This window comes from Poromitra crassiceps (assembly GCF_964638095.1).
Source record: "Poromitra crassiceps genome assembly, chromosome: 6".
Lineage (NCBI taxonomy): Eukaryota > Metazoa > Chordata > Actinopteri > Beryciformes > Melamphaidae > Poromitra > Poromitra crassiceps.
This window is the reverse complement of record NC_139627.1, coordinates 63175107-63195783: the sequence shown is the minus strand read 5'-3', so window position 1 is coordinate 63195783 and position 20677 is coordinate 63175107. Positions and strand designations below refer to the sequence as shown.

The following is a 20677-nucleotide window of genomic DNA, read 5'->3' as shown; positions in this document are numbered from 1 at the left end:
ATCAAACACAACAACTCTTTCTCACTACACTTTCCAAACATTAACACACATCAAACACAACAACTCTTTCCCACTACACTTTCCAAACGTTAACACGCGTCAAACACAACAACTCTTTCAAACATTAACACATGTCAAACACAACAACTCTTTCTCACTACACTTTCCAAACATTAACACGCGTCAAACACAACAACTCTTTCAAACATTAACACACGTCAAACACAACAACTCTTTCTCACTACACTTTCCAAACATTAACACACGTCAAACACAACTCTTTCTCACTACACTTTCCAAACATTAACACACGTCAAACACAACAACTCTTTCCCACTACACTTTCCAAACATTAACACACATCAAACACAACTCTTTCCCACTACACTTTCCAAACGTTAACACACATCAAACACAACAACTCTTTCCCACTACACTTTCCAAACATTAACACACATCAAACACAACAACTCTTTCCCACTACACTTTCCAAACATTAACACACATCAAACACAACAACTCTTTCCCACTACACTTTCCAAACATTAACACACATCAAACACAACAACTCTTTCCCACTACACTTTCCAAACATTAGGCGTTTCTAAGATGTGGGGGCAATATCAATCTAGAATCTAGATTGATTTGATTCACTAATTTGGCGTTCTCTCATGCAAAATATCCAACATCCAATATCCAGAAGTAGTGATTACTACACAGAAGTAACTTTAGTTCCACCATTTGCTATTTGCTTCAAACATAATTTGGATCAGTTGTAACTTTGACCATTTCTAACAATTTCTAGACAGTGAATTTACACAAGCACTTGAGTGAAATTCATGTGAATTCAATGTGAACATGCATGAGCTGTGATTGAATGAACGCAGATTGTCAGATTTGTATACCAAACCCTTATCCTGGCGCCTGCAAGGGTCGTCTGTACCACTAATGTCAGCCACTATGTGTTACAATATTGGGCTGGTTTCATAGACCTGGCCCAAAAGTACATACATACATGTTAGTTAGTGATAATAGTCAAACATGGTTTTTCATGTTCTGACTTGCTGAAATGTGTGCTGCATATATACATGTTAGTTACACATAATAGTCAAACAGGGGTTTTCATGTTCTGATGTGCTGAAATGTTTTACACGTCACGTAAAACAGTTTTTAAAACAGTTAATTAGCCTACACAATGTGTAATTTCAGGTTATTGTAAGTTATTGCATAGTTGCAATCTTTCATACTTGCATACTTACAAGTTGGTTGTTTTTAATGGCATGTGATTTGCGGTTCTAATTACCCAATGTGTAATTTCAGGTGATTGTAAGTGTGTCATACATACCTACAAGCCTTCATATCAGTTGGCTGTGTCAATGATTTTCTGTACCTCTTGGTGCGTCATCATTGTCTTTGTCAGGCTTAGAAGCAATGTCTAAACAGTAAACAGTTTATGACAAGTGGTGGCAGCATGCTATGCTACTACACAAGACATGTTATGGTACATAAATAATATGTAGCGTATAATAATCTGTAGAACTCTGTCAGAGTTATACTCTGTCATTATTTTTACATTTGACTTTGAGAACTATGATGAACTGTTAGTCAGTACTCTGTACTGATGTACAAAAGTAACAAGATTGAGTTTGTGAAATCTTCAACCGGAATAAAAAAAACTGGATATAATATAACTGAATCAGTTAGGCCAAACTATTATCAGTCAGGTCGGTAATGACCGGGGGAAATTATATGATTATTGTCCATTGTGTGTATGATACAACTTTGTTTATCATTCTGCCCCTCACACTATACAGTCTGTATTTAACTCACACACATGTCAAACACAACTCTTTCTCACTACACTTTCCAAACATTAACACACGTCAAACACAACTCTTTCTCACTACACTTTCCAAACGTTAACACACATCAAACACAACAACTCTTTCCCACTACACTTTCCAAATGTTAACACACATCAAACACAACAACTCTTTCACACTACACTTTCCAAATGTTAACACACATCAAACACAACAACTCTTTCTCACTACACTTTCCAAACATTAACACATGTCAAACACAACAACTCTTTCTCACTACACTTTCCAAACGTTAACACACATCAAACACAACAACTCTTTCCCACTACACTTTCCAAATGTTAACACACGTCAAACACAACTCTTTCTCACTACACTTTCCAAACATAACACATGTCAAACACAACAACTCTTTCTCACTACACTTTCCAAACGTTAACACGCATCAAACACAACAACTCTTTCAAACATTAACACACATCAAACACAACAACTCTTTCTCACTACACTTTCAAACATTAACACATGTCAAACACAACAACTCTTTCTCACTACACTTTCCAAACATTAACACATGTCAAACACAACAACTCTTTCAAACATTAACACACATCAAACACAACAACTTTTTCTCACTACACTTTCAAACATTAACACACGTCAAACACAACAACTCTTTCTCACTACACTTTCCAAACATTAACACACATCAAACACAACAACTCTTTCTCACTTCACTTTCCAAACGTTAACACACATCAAACACAACAACTCTTTCTCACTACACTTTCCAAACATTAACACACATCAAACACAACAACTCTTTCCCACTACACTTTCCAAACGTTAACACGCGTCAAACACAACAACTCTTTCAAACATTAACACATGTCAAACACAACAACTCTTTCTCACTACACTTTCCAAACGTTAACACGCGTCAAACACAACAACTCTTTCAAACATTAACACATGTCAAACACAACAACTCTTTCTCACTACACTTTCCAAACGTTAACATGAGTCAAACACAACAACTCTTTCAAACATTAACACACGTCAAACACAACAACTCTTTCTCACTACACTTTCCAAACATTAACACACGTCAAACACAACTCTTTCTCACTACACTTTCCAAACATTAACACACGTCAAACACAACAACTCTTTCTCACTACACTTTCCAAACATTAACACACATCAAACACAACTCTTTCCCACTACACTTTCCAAACGTTAACACACATCAAACACAACAACTCTTTCCCACTACACTTTCCAAACATTAACACACATCAAACACAACAACTCTTTCCCACTACACTTTCCAAACATTAACACACATCAAACACAACAACTCTTTCCCACTACACTTTCCAAACATTAACACACATCAAACACAACAACTCTTTCCCACTACACTTTCCAAACATTAGGCGTTTCTAAGATGTGTGGTCAATATCAATCTAGAATCTAGATTGATTTGATTCACTAATTTGGCGTTCTCTCATGCAAAATATCCAACATCCAATATCCAGAAGTAGTGATTACTACACAGAAGTAACTTTAGTTCCACCATTTGCTATTTGCTTCAAACATAATTTGGATCAGTTGTAACTTTGACCATTTCTAACAATTTCTAGACAGTGAATTTACACAAGCACTTGAGTGAAATTCATGTGAATTCAATGTGAACATGCATGAGCTGTGATTGAATGAACGCAGATTGTCAGATTTGTATACCAAACCCTTATCCTGGTGCCTGCAAGGGTCGTCTGTACCACTAATGTCAGCCACTATGTGTTACAATATTGGGCTGGTTTCATAGACCTGACCCAAAAGTACATACATACATGTTAGTTAGTGATAATAGTCAAACATGGTTTTTCATGTTCTGACTTGCTGAAATGTGTGCTGCATATATACATGTTAGTTACACATAATAGTCAAACAGGGGTTTTCATGTTCTGATGTGCTGAAATGTTTTACACGTCACGTAAAACAGTTTTTTAAACAGTTAATTAGCCTACACAATGTGTAATTTCAGGTTATTGTAAGTTATTGCATAGTTGCAATCTTTCATACTTGCATACTTACAAGTTGGTTGTTTTTAATGGCATGTGATTTGCGGTTCTAATTGCCCAATGTGTAATTTCAGGTGATTGTAAGTGTGTCATACATACCTACAAGCCTTCATATCAGTTGGCTGTGTCAATGATTTTCTGTACCTCTTGGTGCGTCATCATTGTCTTTGTCAGGCTTAGAAGCAATGTCTAAACAGTAAACAGTTTATGACAAGTGGTGGCAGCATGCTATGCTACTACACAAGACGTGTTATGGTACATAAATAATATGTAGCGTGTAATAATCTGTAGAACTCTGTCAGAGTTCTACTCTGTCATTATTTTTACATTTGACTTTGAGAACTATGATGAACTGTTAGTCAGTACTCTGTACTGATGTACAAAAGTAACAAGATTGAGTTTGTGAAATCTTCAACCGGAATAAAAAAAAACTGGATATAATATAACTGAATCAGTTAGGCCAAACTATTATCAGTCAGGTCGGTAATGACCGGGGGAAATTATATGATTATTGTCCATTGTGTGTATGGTACAACTTTGTTTATCATTCTGCCCCTCACACTATACAGTCTGTATTTAACTCACCACACCTTGCCTCAGGCCCGTTGACAGAAGAGCCCCTCTGAGGTCAGGGGCAGGTAGAGTGTGTTGAGTTAAATACAGACTGTATAGTGTGAGGGGCAGAATGATAAACAAAGTTGTACCATACACACAATGGACAATAATCATATAATTTCCCCCGGTCATTACCGACCTGACTGATAATAGTTTGGCCTAACTGATTCAGTTATATTATATCCAGTTTTTTTTTATTCCGGTTGAAGATTTCACAAACTCAATCTTGTTACTTTTGTACATCAGTACAGAGTACTGACTAACAGTTCATCATAGTTCTCAAAGTCAAATGTAAAAATAATGACAGAGTAGAACTCTGACAGAGTTCTACAGATTATTACACGCTACATATTATTTATGTACCATAACACGTCTTGTGTAGTAGCATAGCATGCTGCCACCACTTGTCATAAACTGTTTACTGTTTAGACATTGCTTCTAAGCCTGACAAAGACAATGATGTAGTGAACCAAGAGGTACAGAAAATCATTGACACAGCCAACTGATATGAAGGCTTGTAGGTATGTATGACACACTTACAATCACCTGAAATTACACATTGGGCAATTAGAACCGCAAATCACATGCCATTAAAAACAACCAACTTGTAAGTATGCAAGTATGAAAGATTGCAACTATGCAATAACTTACAATAACCTGAAATTACACATTGTGTAGGCTAATTAACTGTTTAAAAAACTGTTTTACGTGACGTGTAAAACATTTCAGCACATCAGAACATGAAAACCCCTGTTTGACTATTATGTGTAACTAACATGTATATATGCAGCACACATTTCAGCAAGTCAGAACATGAAAAACCATGTTTGACTATTATCACTAACTAACATGTATGTATGTACTTTTGGGTCAGGTCTATGAAACCAGCCCAATATTGTAACACATAGTGGCTGACATTAGTGGTACAGACGACCCTTGCAGGCACCAGGATAAGGGTTTGGTATACAAATCTGACAATCTGCGTTCATTCAATCACAGCTCATGCATGTTCACATTGAATTCACATGAATTTCACTCAAGTGCTTGTGTAAATTCACTGTCTAGAAATTGTTAGAAATGGTCAAAGTTACAACTGATCCAAATTATGTTTGAAGCAAATAGCAAATGGTGGAACTAAAGTTACTTCTGTGTAGTAATCACTACTTCTGGATATTGGATGTTGGATATTTTGCATGAGAGAACGCCAAATTAGTGAATCAAATCAATCTAGATTCTAGATTGATATTGACCACACATCTTAGAAACGCCTAATGTTTGGAAAGTGTAGTGGGAAAGAGTTGTTGTGTTTGATGTGTGTTAATGTTTGGAAAGTGTAGTGGGAAAGAGTTGTTGTGTTTGATGTGTGTTAATGTTTGGAAAGTGTAGTGGGAAAGAGTTGTTGTGTTTGATGTGTGTTAATGTTTGGAAAGTGTAGTGGGAAAGAGTTGTTGTGTTTGATGTGTGTTAACGTTTGGAAAGTGTAGTGGGAAAGAGTTGTGTTTGATGTGTGTTAATGTTTGGAAAGTGTAGTGAGAAAGAGTTGTTGTGTTTGACGTGTGTTAATGTTTGGAAAGTGTAGTGAGAAAGAGTTGTGTTTGACGTGTGTTAATGTTTGGAAAGTGTAGTGAGAAAGAGTTGTTGTGTTTGACGTGTGTTAATGTTTGAAAGAGTTGTTGTGTTTGACTCATGTTAACGTTTGGAAAGTGTAGTGAGAAAGAGTTGTTGTGTTTGACATGTGTTAATGTTTGAAAGAGTTGTTGTGTTTGACGCGTGTTAACGTTTGGAAAGTGTAGTGAGAAAGAGTTGTTGTGTTTGACATGTGTTAATGTTTGAAAGAGTTGTTGTGTTTGACGCGTGTTAACGTTTGGAAAGTGTAGTGGGAAAGAGTTGTTGTGTTTGATGTGTGTTAATGTTTGGAAAGTGTAGTGAGAAAGAGTTGTTGTGTTTGATGTGTGTTAACGTTTGGAAAGTGAAGTGAGAAAGAGTTGTTGTGTTTGATGTGTGTTAATGTTTGGAAAGTGTAGTGAGAAAGAGTTGTTGTGTTTGACGTGTGTTAATGTTTGAAAGTGTAGTGAGAAAGAGTTGTTGTGTTTGATGTGTGTTAATGTTTGAAAGAGTTGTTGTGTTTGACATGTGTTAATGTTTGGAAAGTGTAGTGAGAAAGAGTTGTTGTGTTTGACATGTGTTAATGTTTGAAAGTGTAGTGAGAAAGAGTTGTTGTGTTTGATGTGTGTTAATGTTTGAAAGAGTTGTTGTGTTTGATGCGTGTTAACGTTTGGAAAGTGTAGTGAGAAAGAGTTGTTGTGTTTGACATGTGTTATGTTTGGAAAGTGTAGTGAGAAAGAGTTGTGTTTGACGTGTGTTAACATTTGGAAAGTGTAGTGGGAAAGAGTTGTTGTGTTTGATGTGTGTTAACGTTTGGAAAGTGTAGTGAGAAAGAGTTGTTGTGTTTGACATGTGTTAATGTTTGGAAAGTGTAGTGAGAAAGAGTTGTTGTGTTTGATGTGTGTTAACATTTGGAAAGTGTAGTGTGAAAGAGTTGTTGTGTTTGATGTGTGTTAACATTTGGAAAGTGTAGTGGGAAAGAGTTGTTGTGTTTGATGTGTGTTAACGTTTGGAAAGTGTAGTGAGAAAGAGTTGTGTTTGACGTGTGTTAATGTTTGGAAAGTGTAGTGAGAAAGAGTTGTGTTTGACATGTGTGTGAGTTAAATACAGACTGTATAGTGTGAGGGGCAGAATGATAAACAAAGTTGTATCATACACACAATGGACAATAATCATATAATTTCCCCCGGTCATTACCGACCTGACTGATAATAGTTTGGCCTAACTGATTCAGTTATATTATATCCAGTTTTTTTTATTCCGGTTGAAGATTTCACAAACTCAATCTTGTTACTTTTGTACATCAGTACAGAGTACTGACTAACAGTTCATCATAGTTCTCAAAGTCAAATGTAAAAATAATGACAGAGTATAACTCTGACAGAGTTCTACAGATTATTATACGCTACATATTATTTATGTACCATAACATGTCTTGTGTAGTAGCATAGCATGCTGCCACCACTTGTCATAAACTGTTTACTGTTTAGACATTGCTTCTAAGCCTGACAAAGACAATGATGACGCACCAAGAGGTACAGAAAATCATTGACACAGCCAACTGATATGAAGGCTTGTAGGTATGTATGACACACTTACAATCACCTGAAATTACACATTGGGTAATTAGAACCGCAAATCACATGCCATTAAAAACAACCAACTTGTAAGTATGCAAGTATGAAAGATTGCAACTATGCAATAACTTACAATAACCTGAAATTACACATTGTGTAGGCTAATTAACTGTTTTAAAAACTGTTTTACGTGACGTGTAAAACATTTCAGCACATCAGAACATGAAAACCCCTGTTTGACTATTATGTGTAACTAACATGTATATATGCAGCACACATTTCAGCAAGTCAGAACATGAAAAACCATGTTTGACTATTATCACTAACTAACATGTATGTATGTACTTTTGGGCCAGGTCTATGAAACCAGCCCAATATTGTAACACATAGTGGCTGACATTAGTGGTACAGATGACCCTTGCAGGCGCCAGGATAAGGGTTTGGTATACAAATCTGACAATCTGCGTTCATTCAATCACAGCTCATGCATGTTCACATTGAATTCACATGAATTTCACTCAAGTGCTTGTGTAAATTCACTGTCTAGAAATTGTTAGAAATGGTCAAAGTTACAACTGATCCAAATTATGTTTGAAGCAAATAGCAAATGGTGGAACTAAAGTTACTTCTGTGTAGTAATCACTACTTCTGGATATTGGATGTTGGATATTTTGCATGAGAGAACGCCAAATTAGTGAATCAAATCAATCTAGATTCTAGATTGATATTGCCCCCACATCTTAGAAACGCCTAATGTTTGGAAAGTGTAGTGGGAAAGAGTTGTTGTGTTTGATGTGTGTTAATGTTTGGAAAGTGTAGTGGGAAAGAGTTGTTGTGTTTGATGTGTGTTAATGTTTGGAAAGTGTAGTGGGAAAGAGTTGTTGTGTTTGATGTGTGTTAATGTTTGGAAAGTGTAGTGGGAAAGAGTTGTTGTGTTTGATGTGTGTTAACGTTTGGAAAGTGTAGTGGGAAAGAGTTGTGTTTGATGTGTGTTAATGTTTGGAAAGTGTAGTGGGAAAGAGTTGTTGTGTTTGACGTGTGTTAATGTTTGGAAAGTGTAGTGAGAAAGAGTTGTGTTTGACGTGTGTTAATGTTTGGAAAGTGTAGTGAGAAAGAGTTGTTGTGTTTGACGTGTGTTAATGTTTGAAAGAGTTGTTGTGTTTGACGCGTGTTAATGTTTGGAAAGTGTAGTGAGAAAGAGTTGTTGTGTTTGACATGTGTTAATGTTTGAAAGAGTTGTTGTGTTTGACGCGTGTTAACGTTTGGAAAGTGTAGTGGGAAAGAGTTGTTGTGTTTGATGTGTGTTAATGTTTGGAAAGTGTAGTGAGAAAGAGTTGTTGTGTTTGATGTGTGTTAACGTTTGGAAAGTGAAGTGAGAAAGAGTTGTTGTGTTTGATGTGTGTTAATGTTTGGAAAGTGTAGTGAGAAAGAGTTGTTGTGTTTGACGTGTGTTAATGTTTGAAAGTGTAGTGAGAAAGAGTTGTTGTGTTTGATGTGTGTTAATGTTTGAAAGAGTTGTTGTGTTTGACATGTGTTAATGTTTGGAAAGTGTAGTGAGAAAGAGTTGTTGTGTTTGACATGTGTTAATGTTTGAAAGTGTAGTGAGAAAGAGTTGTTGTGTTTGATGTGTGTTAATGTTTGAAAGAGTTGTTGTGTTTGACGCGTGTTAACGTTTGGAAAGTGTAGTGAGAAAGAGTTGTTGTGTTTGACATGTGTTATGTTTGGAAAGTGTAGTGAGAAAGAGTTGTGTTTGACGTGTGTTAACATTTGGAAAGTGTAGTGGGAAAGAGTTGTTGTGTTTGATGTGTGTTAACGTTTGGAAAGTGTAGTGAGAAAGAGTTGTTGTGTTTGACATGTGTTAATGTTTGGAAAGTGTAGTGAGAAAGAGTTGTTGTGTTTGATGTGTGTTAACATTTGGAAAGTGTAGTGTGAAAGAGTTGTTGTGTTTGATGTGTGTTAACATTTGGAAAGTGTAGTGGGAAAGAGTTGTTGTGTTTGATGTGTGTTAACGTTTGGAAAGTGTAGTGAGAAAGAGTTGTGTTTGACGTGTGTTAATGTTTGGAAAGTGTAGTGGGAAAGAGTTGTTGTGTTTGACGTGTGTTAATGTTTGGAAAGTGTAGTGAGAGAGAGTTGTTGTGTTTGACGTGTGTTAATGTTTGAAAGAGTTGTTGTGTTTGACGCGTGTTAACGTTTGGAAAGTGTAGTGAGAGTTGTTGTGTTTGACATGTGTTAATGTTTGAAAGAGTTGTTGTGTTTGATGTGTGTTAACGTTTGGAAAGTGTAGTGAGAAAGAGTTGTTGTGTTTGACATGTGTTAATGTTTGAAAAGTGTAGTGAGAAAGAGTTGTTGTGTTTGATGTGTGTTAACGTTTGGAAAGTGTAGTGAGAAAGAGTTGTTGTGTTTGACATGTGTTAATGTTTGGGAAGTGTAGTGAGAAAGAGTTGCTGTGTTTGACGTGTGTTAATGTTTGGAAAGTGTAGTGGGAAAGAGTTGTTGTGTTTGATGTGTGTTAATGTTTGGAAAGTGTAGTGTGAAAGAGTTGTTGTGTTTGATGTGTGTTAATGTTTGGAAAGTGTAGTGAGAAAGAGTTGTGTTTGGCGTGTGTTAATGTTTGGAAAGTGTAGTGAGAAAGAGTTGTGTTTGGCGTGTGTTAATGTTTGGAAAGTGTAGTGGGAAAGAGTTGCTGTGTTTGATGTGTGTTAACGTTTGGAAAGTGTAGTGAGAAAGAGTTGTTGTGTTTGACATGTGTTAATGTTTGGAAAGTGTAGTGAGAAAGAGTTGCTGTGTTTGACGTGTGTTAATGTTTGGAAAGTGTAGTGAGAAAGAGTTGTTGTGTTTGATGTGTGTTAATGTTTGGAAAGTGTAGTGAGAAAGAGTTGTTGTGTTTGATGTGTGTTAATGTTTGGAAAGTGTAGTGTGAAAGAGTTGTTGTGTTTGATGTGTGTTAATGTTTGGAAAGTGTAGTGAGAAAGAGTTGTGTTTGGCGTGTGTTAATGTTTGGAAAGTGTAGTGAGAAAGAGTTGTGTTTGGCGTGTGTTAATGTTTGGAAAGTGTAGTGGGAAAGAGTTGCTGTGTTTGATGTGTGTTAACGTTTGGAAAGTGTAGTATACACCTATATATCATGCCGAGACTATAACACCGACAAACAAACGTTTTTTATCTAAAATGTTTTTTAATTCCATAGACATTGTAAACATTCTTTTCTCACCAATCAATCTCAAATAAGCCATACAGACACCTAAATGTCTATCGCACAAATAATCCAAAACCAAATCTATGTTATGTCTGTTGCATACATCATGCATTATTGTAAATATCACAATTAAATTACCTATGCTAAACACTTTACCCTCCTCAGAGAAAAACGAATCAAATATGACATCTGTAGACATGTTTGTATTATTACACAGTATAAGCATCTCATCCCAACAGGCATTAGAACGTACAAAATTCATATGATTTTTAAAAGTATCATCATCAAATGTATGGAAAATATCCATTAATCTATTTCTAACAAAACAAACAGTATTAGGGTAAAATATATCCGTTAACATGCTGACTAATCACCACATGGCTAGTCGTAAGGATATAGGCTATAAGTGGGAAAAAATAAAAAACAGGATCAGGGGCTAGGCTGTGTCCAAATATGGCGGCATCGTATGCAAACACACATGAATGCTGAAGTTGACTGATGTAGCGGTGATCTGCCAATGGCTGCGCTGTCTTTGCTCTGGCTGACACGGTGGCTTTATACACGCTGTCAGGCTGTCTGTGTGATGCGCACAACATTGCAACACCCACAAGATGGTCTAACTGATATGAGGAAATGGAGAAGTGCCCTTTGGAGAACTACTGAAATAAAGCATTTTTGCTCAAAATGGCTTTAAGCACAGGGCGAAATGGAGAAGTGCCCTTTGAGGAACTACTGAAAAATGGACTTTCGACATGAAAGGGATTTAAAAACAGAAGTGCCCTTTGCGGAAGAAGTGGAATAAAGGTTTTTTTCACATAATGGTTTAAAAATAGAGGTGCCCTTTGAGGAACAAGTGAAAAAATGACTTTTCACAAAAAATAAGCCACGCCCCTTTGATGACGTAGGTGCCCTAAACTCCGCCCCCTCGATTTTGGCGTTTCTCTCAAGGGTGGATGGGGTAAGTAACCTATTAGACTACTCACATTCACAAGTCTGCTCATATTCACACACACATTCACAAGTCTGCTCATATTCACACACACATTCACAACACACACATTCACAAGGTCTGCTCAGACACATCCCATCCACTGTCAGCAGAGTTTCAGAGGTACACATAACCCAAGATCAGAACCAACAGAGCAAAACATTCATTTATCCCCATCAGTGTTGGGAACGTTACTTTAAAAAAGTAATTAGTTATAGTTACTCACTACTTGTTCCAAAAAGTAACTGAGTTAGTAACTGAATTACTCTATAATAAAAGTAACTAGTTACCAGGGAAAGTCACTATTTGCGTCATCTCCACCTTGAAAATGCCAAATTTTCATGGATTGCTGCAAACCTGAGGGTACCCTCACGGGCCCCTCGGGCCGACCAAAACGGGCCGAGGCCGGGCTTGTTTTTTATTTATTTTTAATTAATAGGTCCGGGGTCGGGCCGTTTCAATAATTCAATTAAATAATGTTGTATTAGCGTACTCGCTTGATTTTACACAGCGGAGCACAGTCAGCAAAGAGGAGGAGTGCACAGACACTCCCCCAGCCACACACAGACCCTCACGTGACGTTAGTAGCTGTAGACAGCTCCCGAAGAGAGATAGAGAGAGGTTTGTGCCGTGTCCGTCCATGTACAGCGAGCAGACAGCTCCCGAACACAGAGAGAGAGAGAGAGAGAGAGAGAGTCAACTAGAGAGACAGACAGAGAGAGGCTGCGCAGGACGGCCGCGCGGCGACGCAGCACGCGGAACAGAGAGGGAGAGAGATGTGTCATTATATTGTAATATTGGCTACGGGCTGTATCGGGCACGGGTCTGCATGTCACGGGCCGGGGAGGGCTCGGGCCGAAATTTCAGGCCTGCGCAGCTCTCTACTCCGGACTCGCCATTTCTGCTGCTTCCTCGAATCTGTTTGGTGTGTCTGTGTGTGTGTGTGTGTGTGTGTCGCCCGTGTCCTGACTCCTGGCTCGTGTGTAACACTGGCTCCGATTGGCTACCATGAAACACATGACTCTGCCTTAGCCAATCATAATCGTTTATCTCGTTATGTTAACCCACCCAGTCTCCTCACTTGACAACACTAGTGTAGGCTACGGGTAGTTTACTCAATCATTTCATAGTAACGCACCGCATTTAGCGTTCAGTAACGATAACGGCGTTGTAACGACGGAAACAGTAATTAGTTAGATTACCCCGTTACTGAAAAAATAACGGCGTTACCTAACGCCGTTCTTTTAAACGGCGTTATTCCAAACACTGATCCCCATGTCAATCATCCAGCTAAATAAGATGTGAGATTAAGGGAATCTGAAGTTATTATTTGTTTTTATTATTATTATTAGTATGGTTATTATTGTTGTTGTTGTTTTTTTGTTTTTTTGTTTTTTTGTTTTTTGTTTTACCCTGGCCTGTATTTGGCCATTATTTTGACCTCCGGCCATTATTGGAGACCAGGAAATCTTCCACCTGTTTGTCTTTCTCTCTCCACTTGTCTTTCTCTCTCTCTCTCTCCACCTGTCTGTCTCTCTCTCCACCTGTCTGTGTGTGTCTCTCTCTCTGCCTGCCTGTCTGTCTGTCTCTCTCTCTCTCCACCTGTCTGTGTGTGTCTCTCTCTCTGCCTGTCTGTCTGTCTCTCTCTCCACCTGTCTGTCTCTCTCTCTCCATCTGTCTGTCTATCTCTCCACCTGTCTGTGTGTGTCTCTCTCTCTGCCTGTCTGTCTCTCTCTCTCTCCACCTGTCTGTCTCTCTCTCTCCATCTGTCTGTCTATCTCTCCACCTGTCTGTGTGTGTCTCTCTCTCTGCCTGCCTGTCTGTCTCTCTCTCTCTCCACCTGTCTGTCTCTCTCCACCTGTCTGTGTGTGTCTCTCTCTCTGCCTGTTTGTCTCTCTCTCTCTCCACCTGTCTGTCTCTCTCTCCTTCTGTCTGTCTATCTCTCCACCTGTCTGTGTGTCTCTCTCTCTCTGCCTGCCTGTCTGTCTGTCTCTCTCTCCACCTGTCTGTCTCTCTCCACCTGTGTGTGTCTCTCTCTCTGCCTGTCTGTCTCTCTCTCTCTCCACCTGTCTGTCTCTCTCCACCTGTATGTCTCTCTCCACCTGTCTGTCTCTCTCTCTCCACCTATTTAGTTTAGTTTATTTCAGATCAAAATACAAAAAGAACATTACAAATTACATTTATAGTAAAAACATTTAAAAAAATTGTACACATTATGTAAATCTATCTGTCTCTCTCTCCAACTGTGTGTCTCTTTCCACCTGTCTGTCTCTCTCCACCTGTCTGTCTCTCTCCATCTGTCTGTCTCTCTCCATCTATCTGTCTCTCAGGCTGATCCCTGAGTCTCCTCGCTGGCTGGTGTCTCGTGGTCGTCTGGAGGAGGCGGAGCTTGTGCTGAGGTCAGCGGCGGCGATGAATGGTGTGGAGGCTCCGCCCACCATCTTTCCCCCCGACGTAAGACCCCGCCTAACTCTAACTAATATCGGCTGAAAAAATATATATTTTAGTAGTAGTAGCTTTAGCCAATGGCTACCTGCTAACGTTAGCTCCTGTTGCGAGAGTGTGTTTTGCTATGACAGGTCTCGAACAAAGTTAATTTTCTCCTGATTTGTCTGAAAAATTACATTTTAGTGTCAGAATGTAGTGTTCAGTGTCAATATTAATGTTGATGACTATGGGGCGAAAGAATCAGTGATAATTTGAGATCACGTTCAATTCTCCCATTGACTCCAATAGATTCAGGACCTGTTGCTAAGTGGGCGTGGCAGTGGCGAAACCCATGTGACACAGATACAGGAAGTGACTGGAATTTGAGCTGTCTCTATTCACCTTATGTAGCCACGCCCATTTGACCCGGTTCTGTGGCCGTCCTACGACTTCCGGCAAAAAAAAAAGAAAAAAAAATGGCTGGCTGCTCCAATATAATCTAACTCTGAATTAACTAATACTTTAGCCAATTGTATGTAACATACCAAATAAAAGCAAACGGCAATGTCTAAGAATGCAATGCCATGTAACTGGCTCGTTAATTCTCGCATTCCAGGGAATTACGTTAACGTCTGCGGGTCTTATAGACGTAAGTGGCTCGAGCTGCGCTCGGAGGAGAGAAAACCATCTGAAGCTTTCTTTGTTGGAGTCCAGGTATGTTTTACAAGAAAGTGCTCGTCATTGTCGACGATAACGTTATCTGACCTGGCTAACAGTGGATACTCCGCTTGCTTGCTGTGTACCGAGCTCAAAGTAGTAGGCTACGTTTTTGTTTTACACCCTGCGCTGTCCGCTACAAAAACAACTCTCTTCTTCATGATGTTCTTTCATATTTGGCACCGTGACCGCCGGAAGTGTTAGGTGGACCCGGAAGAATTTGGCCCACTGTAAGGTCTGAACATAAGGTGAATAGTCCGATTCGGTTGTTGAGACTGACAACAGACGTTCACCCCGCATCGCCTCCGGGGCCAAGCGGCACCGCTCCTCAGTCGCCTCATTCAAAACAACTATGGCGGATCCCGTGAATCTTTTTAGATATCTTTTTATAAATAATTGTTTTACTTTAACATAACTTTTTAGAGATAATCTGTTTAGACTTAGCGTCAAACTTTGTTTTTCTACGTACTTTCTCCGAATTGTAACGTACCTTATTAACTCATTGAGTGCCAGCCACTTTTGGAGAACGGACGCTCCCAGTGCCAGAGTTTCAGAGCGTTTTCAGTGATTTCTCGAGGCCCACAGAATATTGTGTGATATTACTATGTAAACACTGAACACGCACAAAGAACGATGAGACTCTATTCTATCATCTGCAAAAAAAAGTTTATTGATCCCATTTTCCGTTCTTTAGTTATGAGCCGGAGAAGATAGCTTGATTCATCCAAAAACAGCAATTTTTTTCTAGAAGCTGAGATAATTGGCCTTTTGTGAAATTAAACATTTCAAGCACACACTGACTCTGAAGCTAATCTTTTCTAATGTAGTCACACCTCAAAAATAATTTCCTTCAATAAAACAGTTTAGGCCAGGGAATTTTGTTTGGCAGAATAATATTTTTAGCTACAACCAGCAGCGCTGGCCCCTGCGTGCGCTGCTGGTTGCAGCTTCTTGCTGGTCTTGATTTGCTGCTGGTGGGCATCGGATATTCTGGCTTGCGTTTGTCAATCCTGTCCTGCTGCCTGGGTCTGTCTGGGTGTTGCGTGCTGCTCTGCGTGCCCCCCCCCCCCCCCCCCCCCCCCGCCCCGCCCCGCCCCGCCCCGCCCCGCCTCGCCTCAACTGCACACTCCTCCTCCTGTCTGTGGTGGCTCTCTGCTGAGTTTGCTGTGCGCACAGTGAAGGGTGCAGCTTTTTTACAGCGTTCCGCGTGTGTTTGTCACCGGCAACGATGCTTCCAGTTGAGAATAATAACTCCACGGTGTGGATGTGCGGATGTGCTGTCGCAACCGACACAGAGCGGCTCAATTGTGGGAGCAGATTGGCTGCTGCAGGCACAGCTGCAGTAACGTGCTTCAGCATATCGATGCATACGGATGCGATGCGATTTCCGTTTCCATAACGACTTCTTCTTTGTTTTTTCCTTGCCTTTCTGTTATGTGGAGAGCACTGTCGCCACCTAAGGGTTCTGTAAAATAGGTTATAGACCTCCAATAGCTACAATAGTTGTACCAGAGATGTATCAGGGATTGATCCACGTCCCACCGTCAAAAAACGCAATTGACGACAACCGTCGTCATTGGCACTCTACGTCAGTATTTGAATTGACGACAGCTGTCGTCATTGGCATTCAATGAGTTAACTGAAGCCATTTCCTCTTCTCTTTCTCATCGCAAGGAAAGTGGTAGAATGACGGTTGAATCGTTTTTTTAGTCTCGGATCTATTCCAACAATGAAGGACACAGCACTGCAGCATATTGACAACGCAGAGACGCCTGGACGCTTGGCGCTTGGACCCGGAAGTCGTTTTGTCGGGAGGTCATAGGTCACAGCTTAACAGGCGAATTGAGAACTGCAGGAATTAGAAAACTTTGCTGTTTCATAAACCTTTGTTAAAGTCCAACTGAACCCGTTGACCAGTTTTCAGACTGAAAACATAACTTGTCTGAGATGACAGGTTAAGAGGCGGGTTATAGTAGCATGTCGATGATTTGATTTGACAATTCTGGGGACTGGCTTTGGCATTGGCCAATCGATTTCCACCCCCAAATTGAGTGGGATTCAGCGTGTTGTCGTGCTACGCGAGTGGGATCCGCCGAGTACCAGGCAGCCAGCTGCCTCTGTGCGGAACGAGCGGACAATCTGATGCATGGGTGCTGCCCGCCCGCCTGGAATCTCCGAGGGGCGACCCCTGACAACCAGGCTCTCAGGCGCGCGCCATTATCGCCATTGCGGTAAATACAATATTCCTGGAATGCGAGTTTTAACAAGCCAGTTACATTTCTTTGCATTCTCAGACGTAACGCCTGAGAATGCAAAGAAATGTAACTGTATGGTAACTGTATGGTTTGATTTATTTAGTATGTTCCATACAATTGGCCAAGTTAGTAGTTAGTTTATGGGCTAGAAATTCTGTCAGATGACAGGCACTAGGCGCCATTTTCTCCTTCATTTGCAAGAGAAAATTACCCTGAAATGAAGATTTGATTGACAGCTGCCATGTCGTGATATGATTGGTTTACATGGGGTAGAAATTTGATAGTTCTAGGTGACGTCAGCAAACTGTAGATTACTGTTATGAATTAAATCTTGAAAAATGAACTTTTGATGTGAAAAAGTGTGAAAAACTAAAGAAATTAGATTTTTGTGATTTTCTTTTGCATACATTATTAAATAGGTGCACTGCATACCCAGGTATTTGAACTAAAAGAAAAGAAAAGTCATTTTTGGGTTCAGCTCGACTTTAACCACAGACTCTGTGGTTAACAAAGATTTATGAAACAGCAAAGTTTGTGTCCAGCAAGATGATCTTCACAAATGAGGAACACTTTTATGACTTTTAAAGCATAAATGTGTTTTTTTTATTTTTTTATTTTCAAAAGTCATACAAGTGTTCCTCATCTGTGAAGATCATCTTGCTGGACACAAAGTTTGCTCTTTCATAAACTTGTGTTAACCACAGACCTTATTTCATGCATTTAACTACATTTAACTAAAAATCCCATTGCCTTTTACACCTACGAGCCAGAAGTGTTAGCAGCCATGTTTTCCAGACTCATTCCTGTGCTACTCTGTCTCTGATGCTGCAGAGTGAAGGACTGTGGGTAACGTAGTGTCCGTCCACTAGGTGGAGATGGCGGCCGGCCCGATGACGCCCAAGTCCCACAGCTTCCTGGACCTGGTGCGGACGCACAGCATCCGGAGCCTCACGCTCATCATGTGGCTCATCTGGTGAGAAAGTCCTGAGTCATTCCTTTGTTCCCAAAATGCTATTTTCAAGATGTTCAAAAGGTCCTATATGTTCCCAGGGTCCTATTTTCAAGATGTTCAAAAGGTCCTATATGTTCCCAAGGTCCTATTTTCAAGATGTTCATTTTCTGTCACCCCTAGGATCCTCCTGTAGCAATGCATTTAGAAAGCATTTATTCTCTTTTCAATGTGTTGCATGTCCAGGTTTTGCATCCGTACAGAGCAATGGATGTAATCAGTGACTTCAGGTTGACTTTTGTGGGAAGTGAAATGCTCTCGCTTCTCCATGTCTCATTTAGTTCCACAAGCTGACTGGTATGACCAGTCTTCTCCTCACTTCTAAGTCCAGCGAGGTGCACTGCTGGTTCAACATAGACCCGAGGTACACAAAATGCTCTACCGATTGCCATGAAGACAAATGCTAATTGCTGTTAGAGCTAACTAAAAAACACTAACAGCAAGCAGAGCATAGAGAGAGGTCAACAGAGTTCAACATGCTTCTACTGTTAAGGACACTCCCGTCTATCTCAAACAGCCAAACAACTAACGGTTAAATGAACAGAGTCGAGTGTCTCCGAGCCTTTTAGCTGAACAGACCTTTAACCTTTAACCTTTAACCTGAACAGACACACGTTTTGTTTTGTGTGTCTGATCGGGTCTGAACCGGCCCGTCTCGAGGTCCGGTCTGAACTGGCCTGTCTAGACGTCCAGTCTGAACAGGCTGCACTGACTGACTCAGTGGTTTTTAAAGACAGGTGCAGTGGAGCTGCAGATTAACAGTTAACACAGACAGACTTTGGCACCAAATGAATGCCATGACAGAAGACATGAGCCTGGCTTGTCTGACAGCACATTACCCCAAATGACTGCATCTTAGCCCCTGAGTGCTTATTTTGTCTCAGTTTCAACATAGAAGAGCGAAGGTATTTCCCAACATTTTATCGAATTGCCCATGGAAATTATCAAAAATGTCCCAGAAACACATTTCACAAGGGCAAAAAAGCCCTTGTTAAAAAGTTAATTTCCTACCCTGGTGGTTCATTATGACAGGGATTAATTGGCCAAATTGTATTTGTTTATGTTGTATATGGCAATATAAATAATAATAATAATGGATTTAATTTGTATAGCACAATTTAAAATACAACGAAATCTCAAGGTGCTTCACAGAGTAAAACAATCATGGCAATAATAGCAAAATAATAAATAATGAATACATTGCATATAAATGCAACAATGTTCAACAACGTTCATCAATGACATGCCCAAAGGTTGACATGCACACATGCCTACAGCACAGCCCACAGGACCCTAACAGGGTGTTAGAACTTGATCAGTCAAATGTAAAAATCGCTTCTGAAACTAACAGCTTGAGAAAGTGTAAAACAGATGGGGTGTGCTGTTTTTTGTTCTGAGTGAACATTCTTCAATGAAAAGAAATAAGCAAACAACTCTCTAAATCTGCACATCAAACATAAACAAATTAGTATCAAATGGCGCTTTTCCACTGAATGCTCACCTCGACTCGTTGCATTGGGGGGGGGGTGGGGGGGGGGGGGGGGGGGGGGGGGGGGGGGGGGGGGGGGGGGGGGGCGTTGAAGAGGCGTTGAAGAGGCACTATAGTGGAAAACCAAGTGGTGCTACGATTGATCGAATTAAGAATCCTGGCTCCCCCGGCCAGTGACACTTAGGAATAGACTAGGTGACAACCAAGTATAGTTTGGTGACAAGCTGGAGAGACAGTTGACGGTCAGAGAGACGGCATCCGGTACGGGATGGGATTAGCACCCCATCCTGGCTCTTTCGTGAGGGAGAAATCCACAAATGCTACGGATCAGCCTCCTGAAAATCTGTGTAAAGATCGGCGCGGCCTGGTGAGACGTAGGAGGAGCCCGGCCTGGAGTCACCCACACGGCCTTAGACCCTCCATGCACCAAAGGGTCTTTCAATACTGCGGTGTAGCACTAACTCTATTGCAGCGGATTGGGCGTGATCAACCCTTCCGCAGGCAACGTTGCAGACAGAGTAGGAAGGCTGATCCGTGAGCGGCTGCTTCCGGGACGCGGGTCAGGGTCTTAATCGGCCTCGGCTGGGTCTACTGGGCGAGGGTGTGTTGTGCTCGTAGGAGCTGGTTTGGTTATGAAATATGATTATTAATAATTATGAATTATTAATATTCATAAATGTATTAGATTTGACAGAAAATATTGTATTCTCTGTAAGATTCGGGGCACCACTGTAGTTAAGGCTACAGACCTGTCTAAAAGTCAGTTATGACTAGTTTAGACACCAAACCAAATTGTCATATCAGTCTCATAATGATATAATGTACATTGTACAGTTAATTGAAGGTCAAAGTTCGTAAGCTTCTGTCACAGATTTCCACAGATAAAATACCT

The 20677-nt window shown here is 40.1% G+C and overlaps 1 protein-coding gene across 1 annotated transcript in view; it reads left to right on the top strand.

The window, feature by feature from the left end:
* The window catches only part of LOC310778023 (organic cation/carnitine transporter 2-like), a gene marked incomplete at both ends in the record, with an annotated part of 53942 nt that overhangs the window by 22846 nt on the left and 10419 nt on the right, over positions 1–20677 (top strand). The window contains 2 exons of the mRNA XM_083638338.1: positions 14219–14342; positions 18157–18260. Of these exons, the coding sequence (XP_083494464.1) occupies positions 14219–14342; positions 18157–18260 (228 nt within the window). The remainder of the gene's footprint in view (positions 1–14218; positions 14343–18156; positions 18261–20677) is intronic.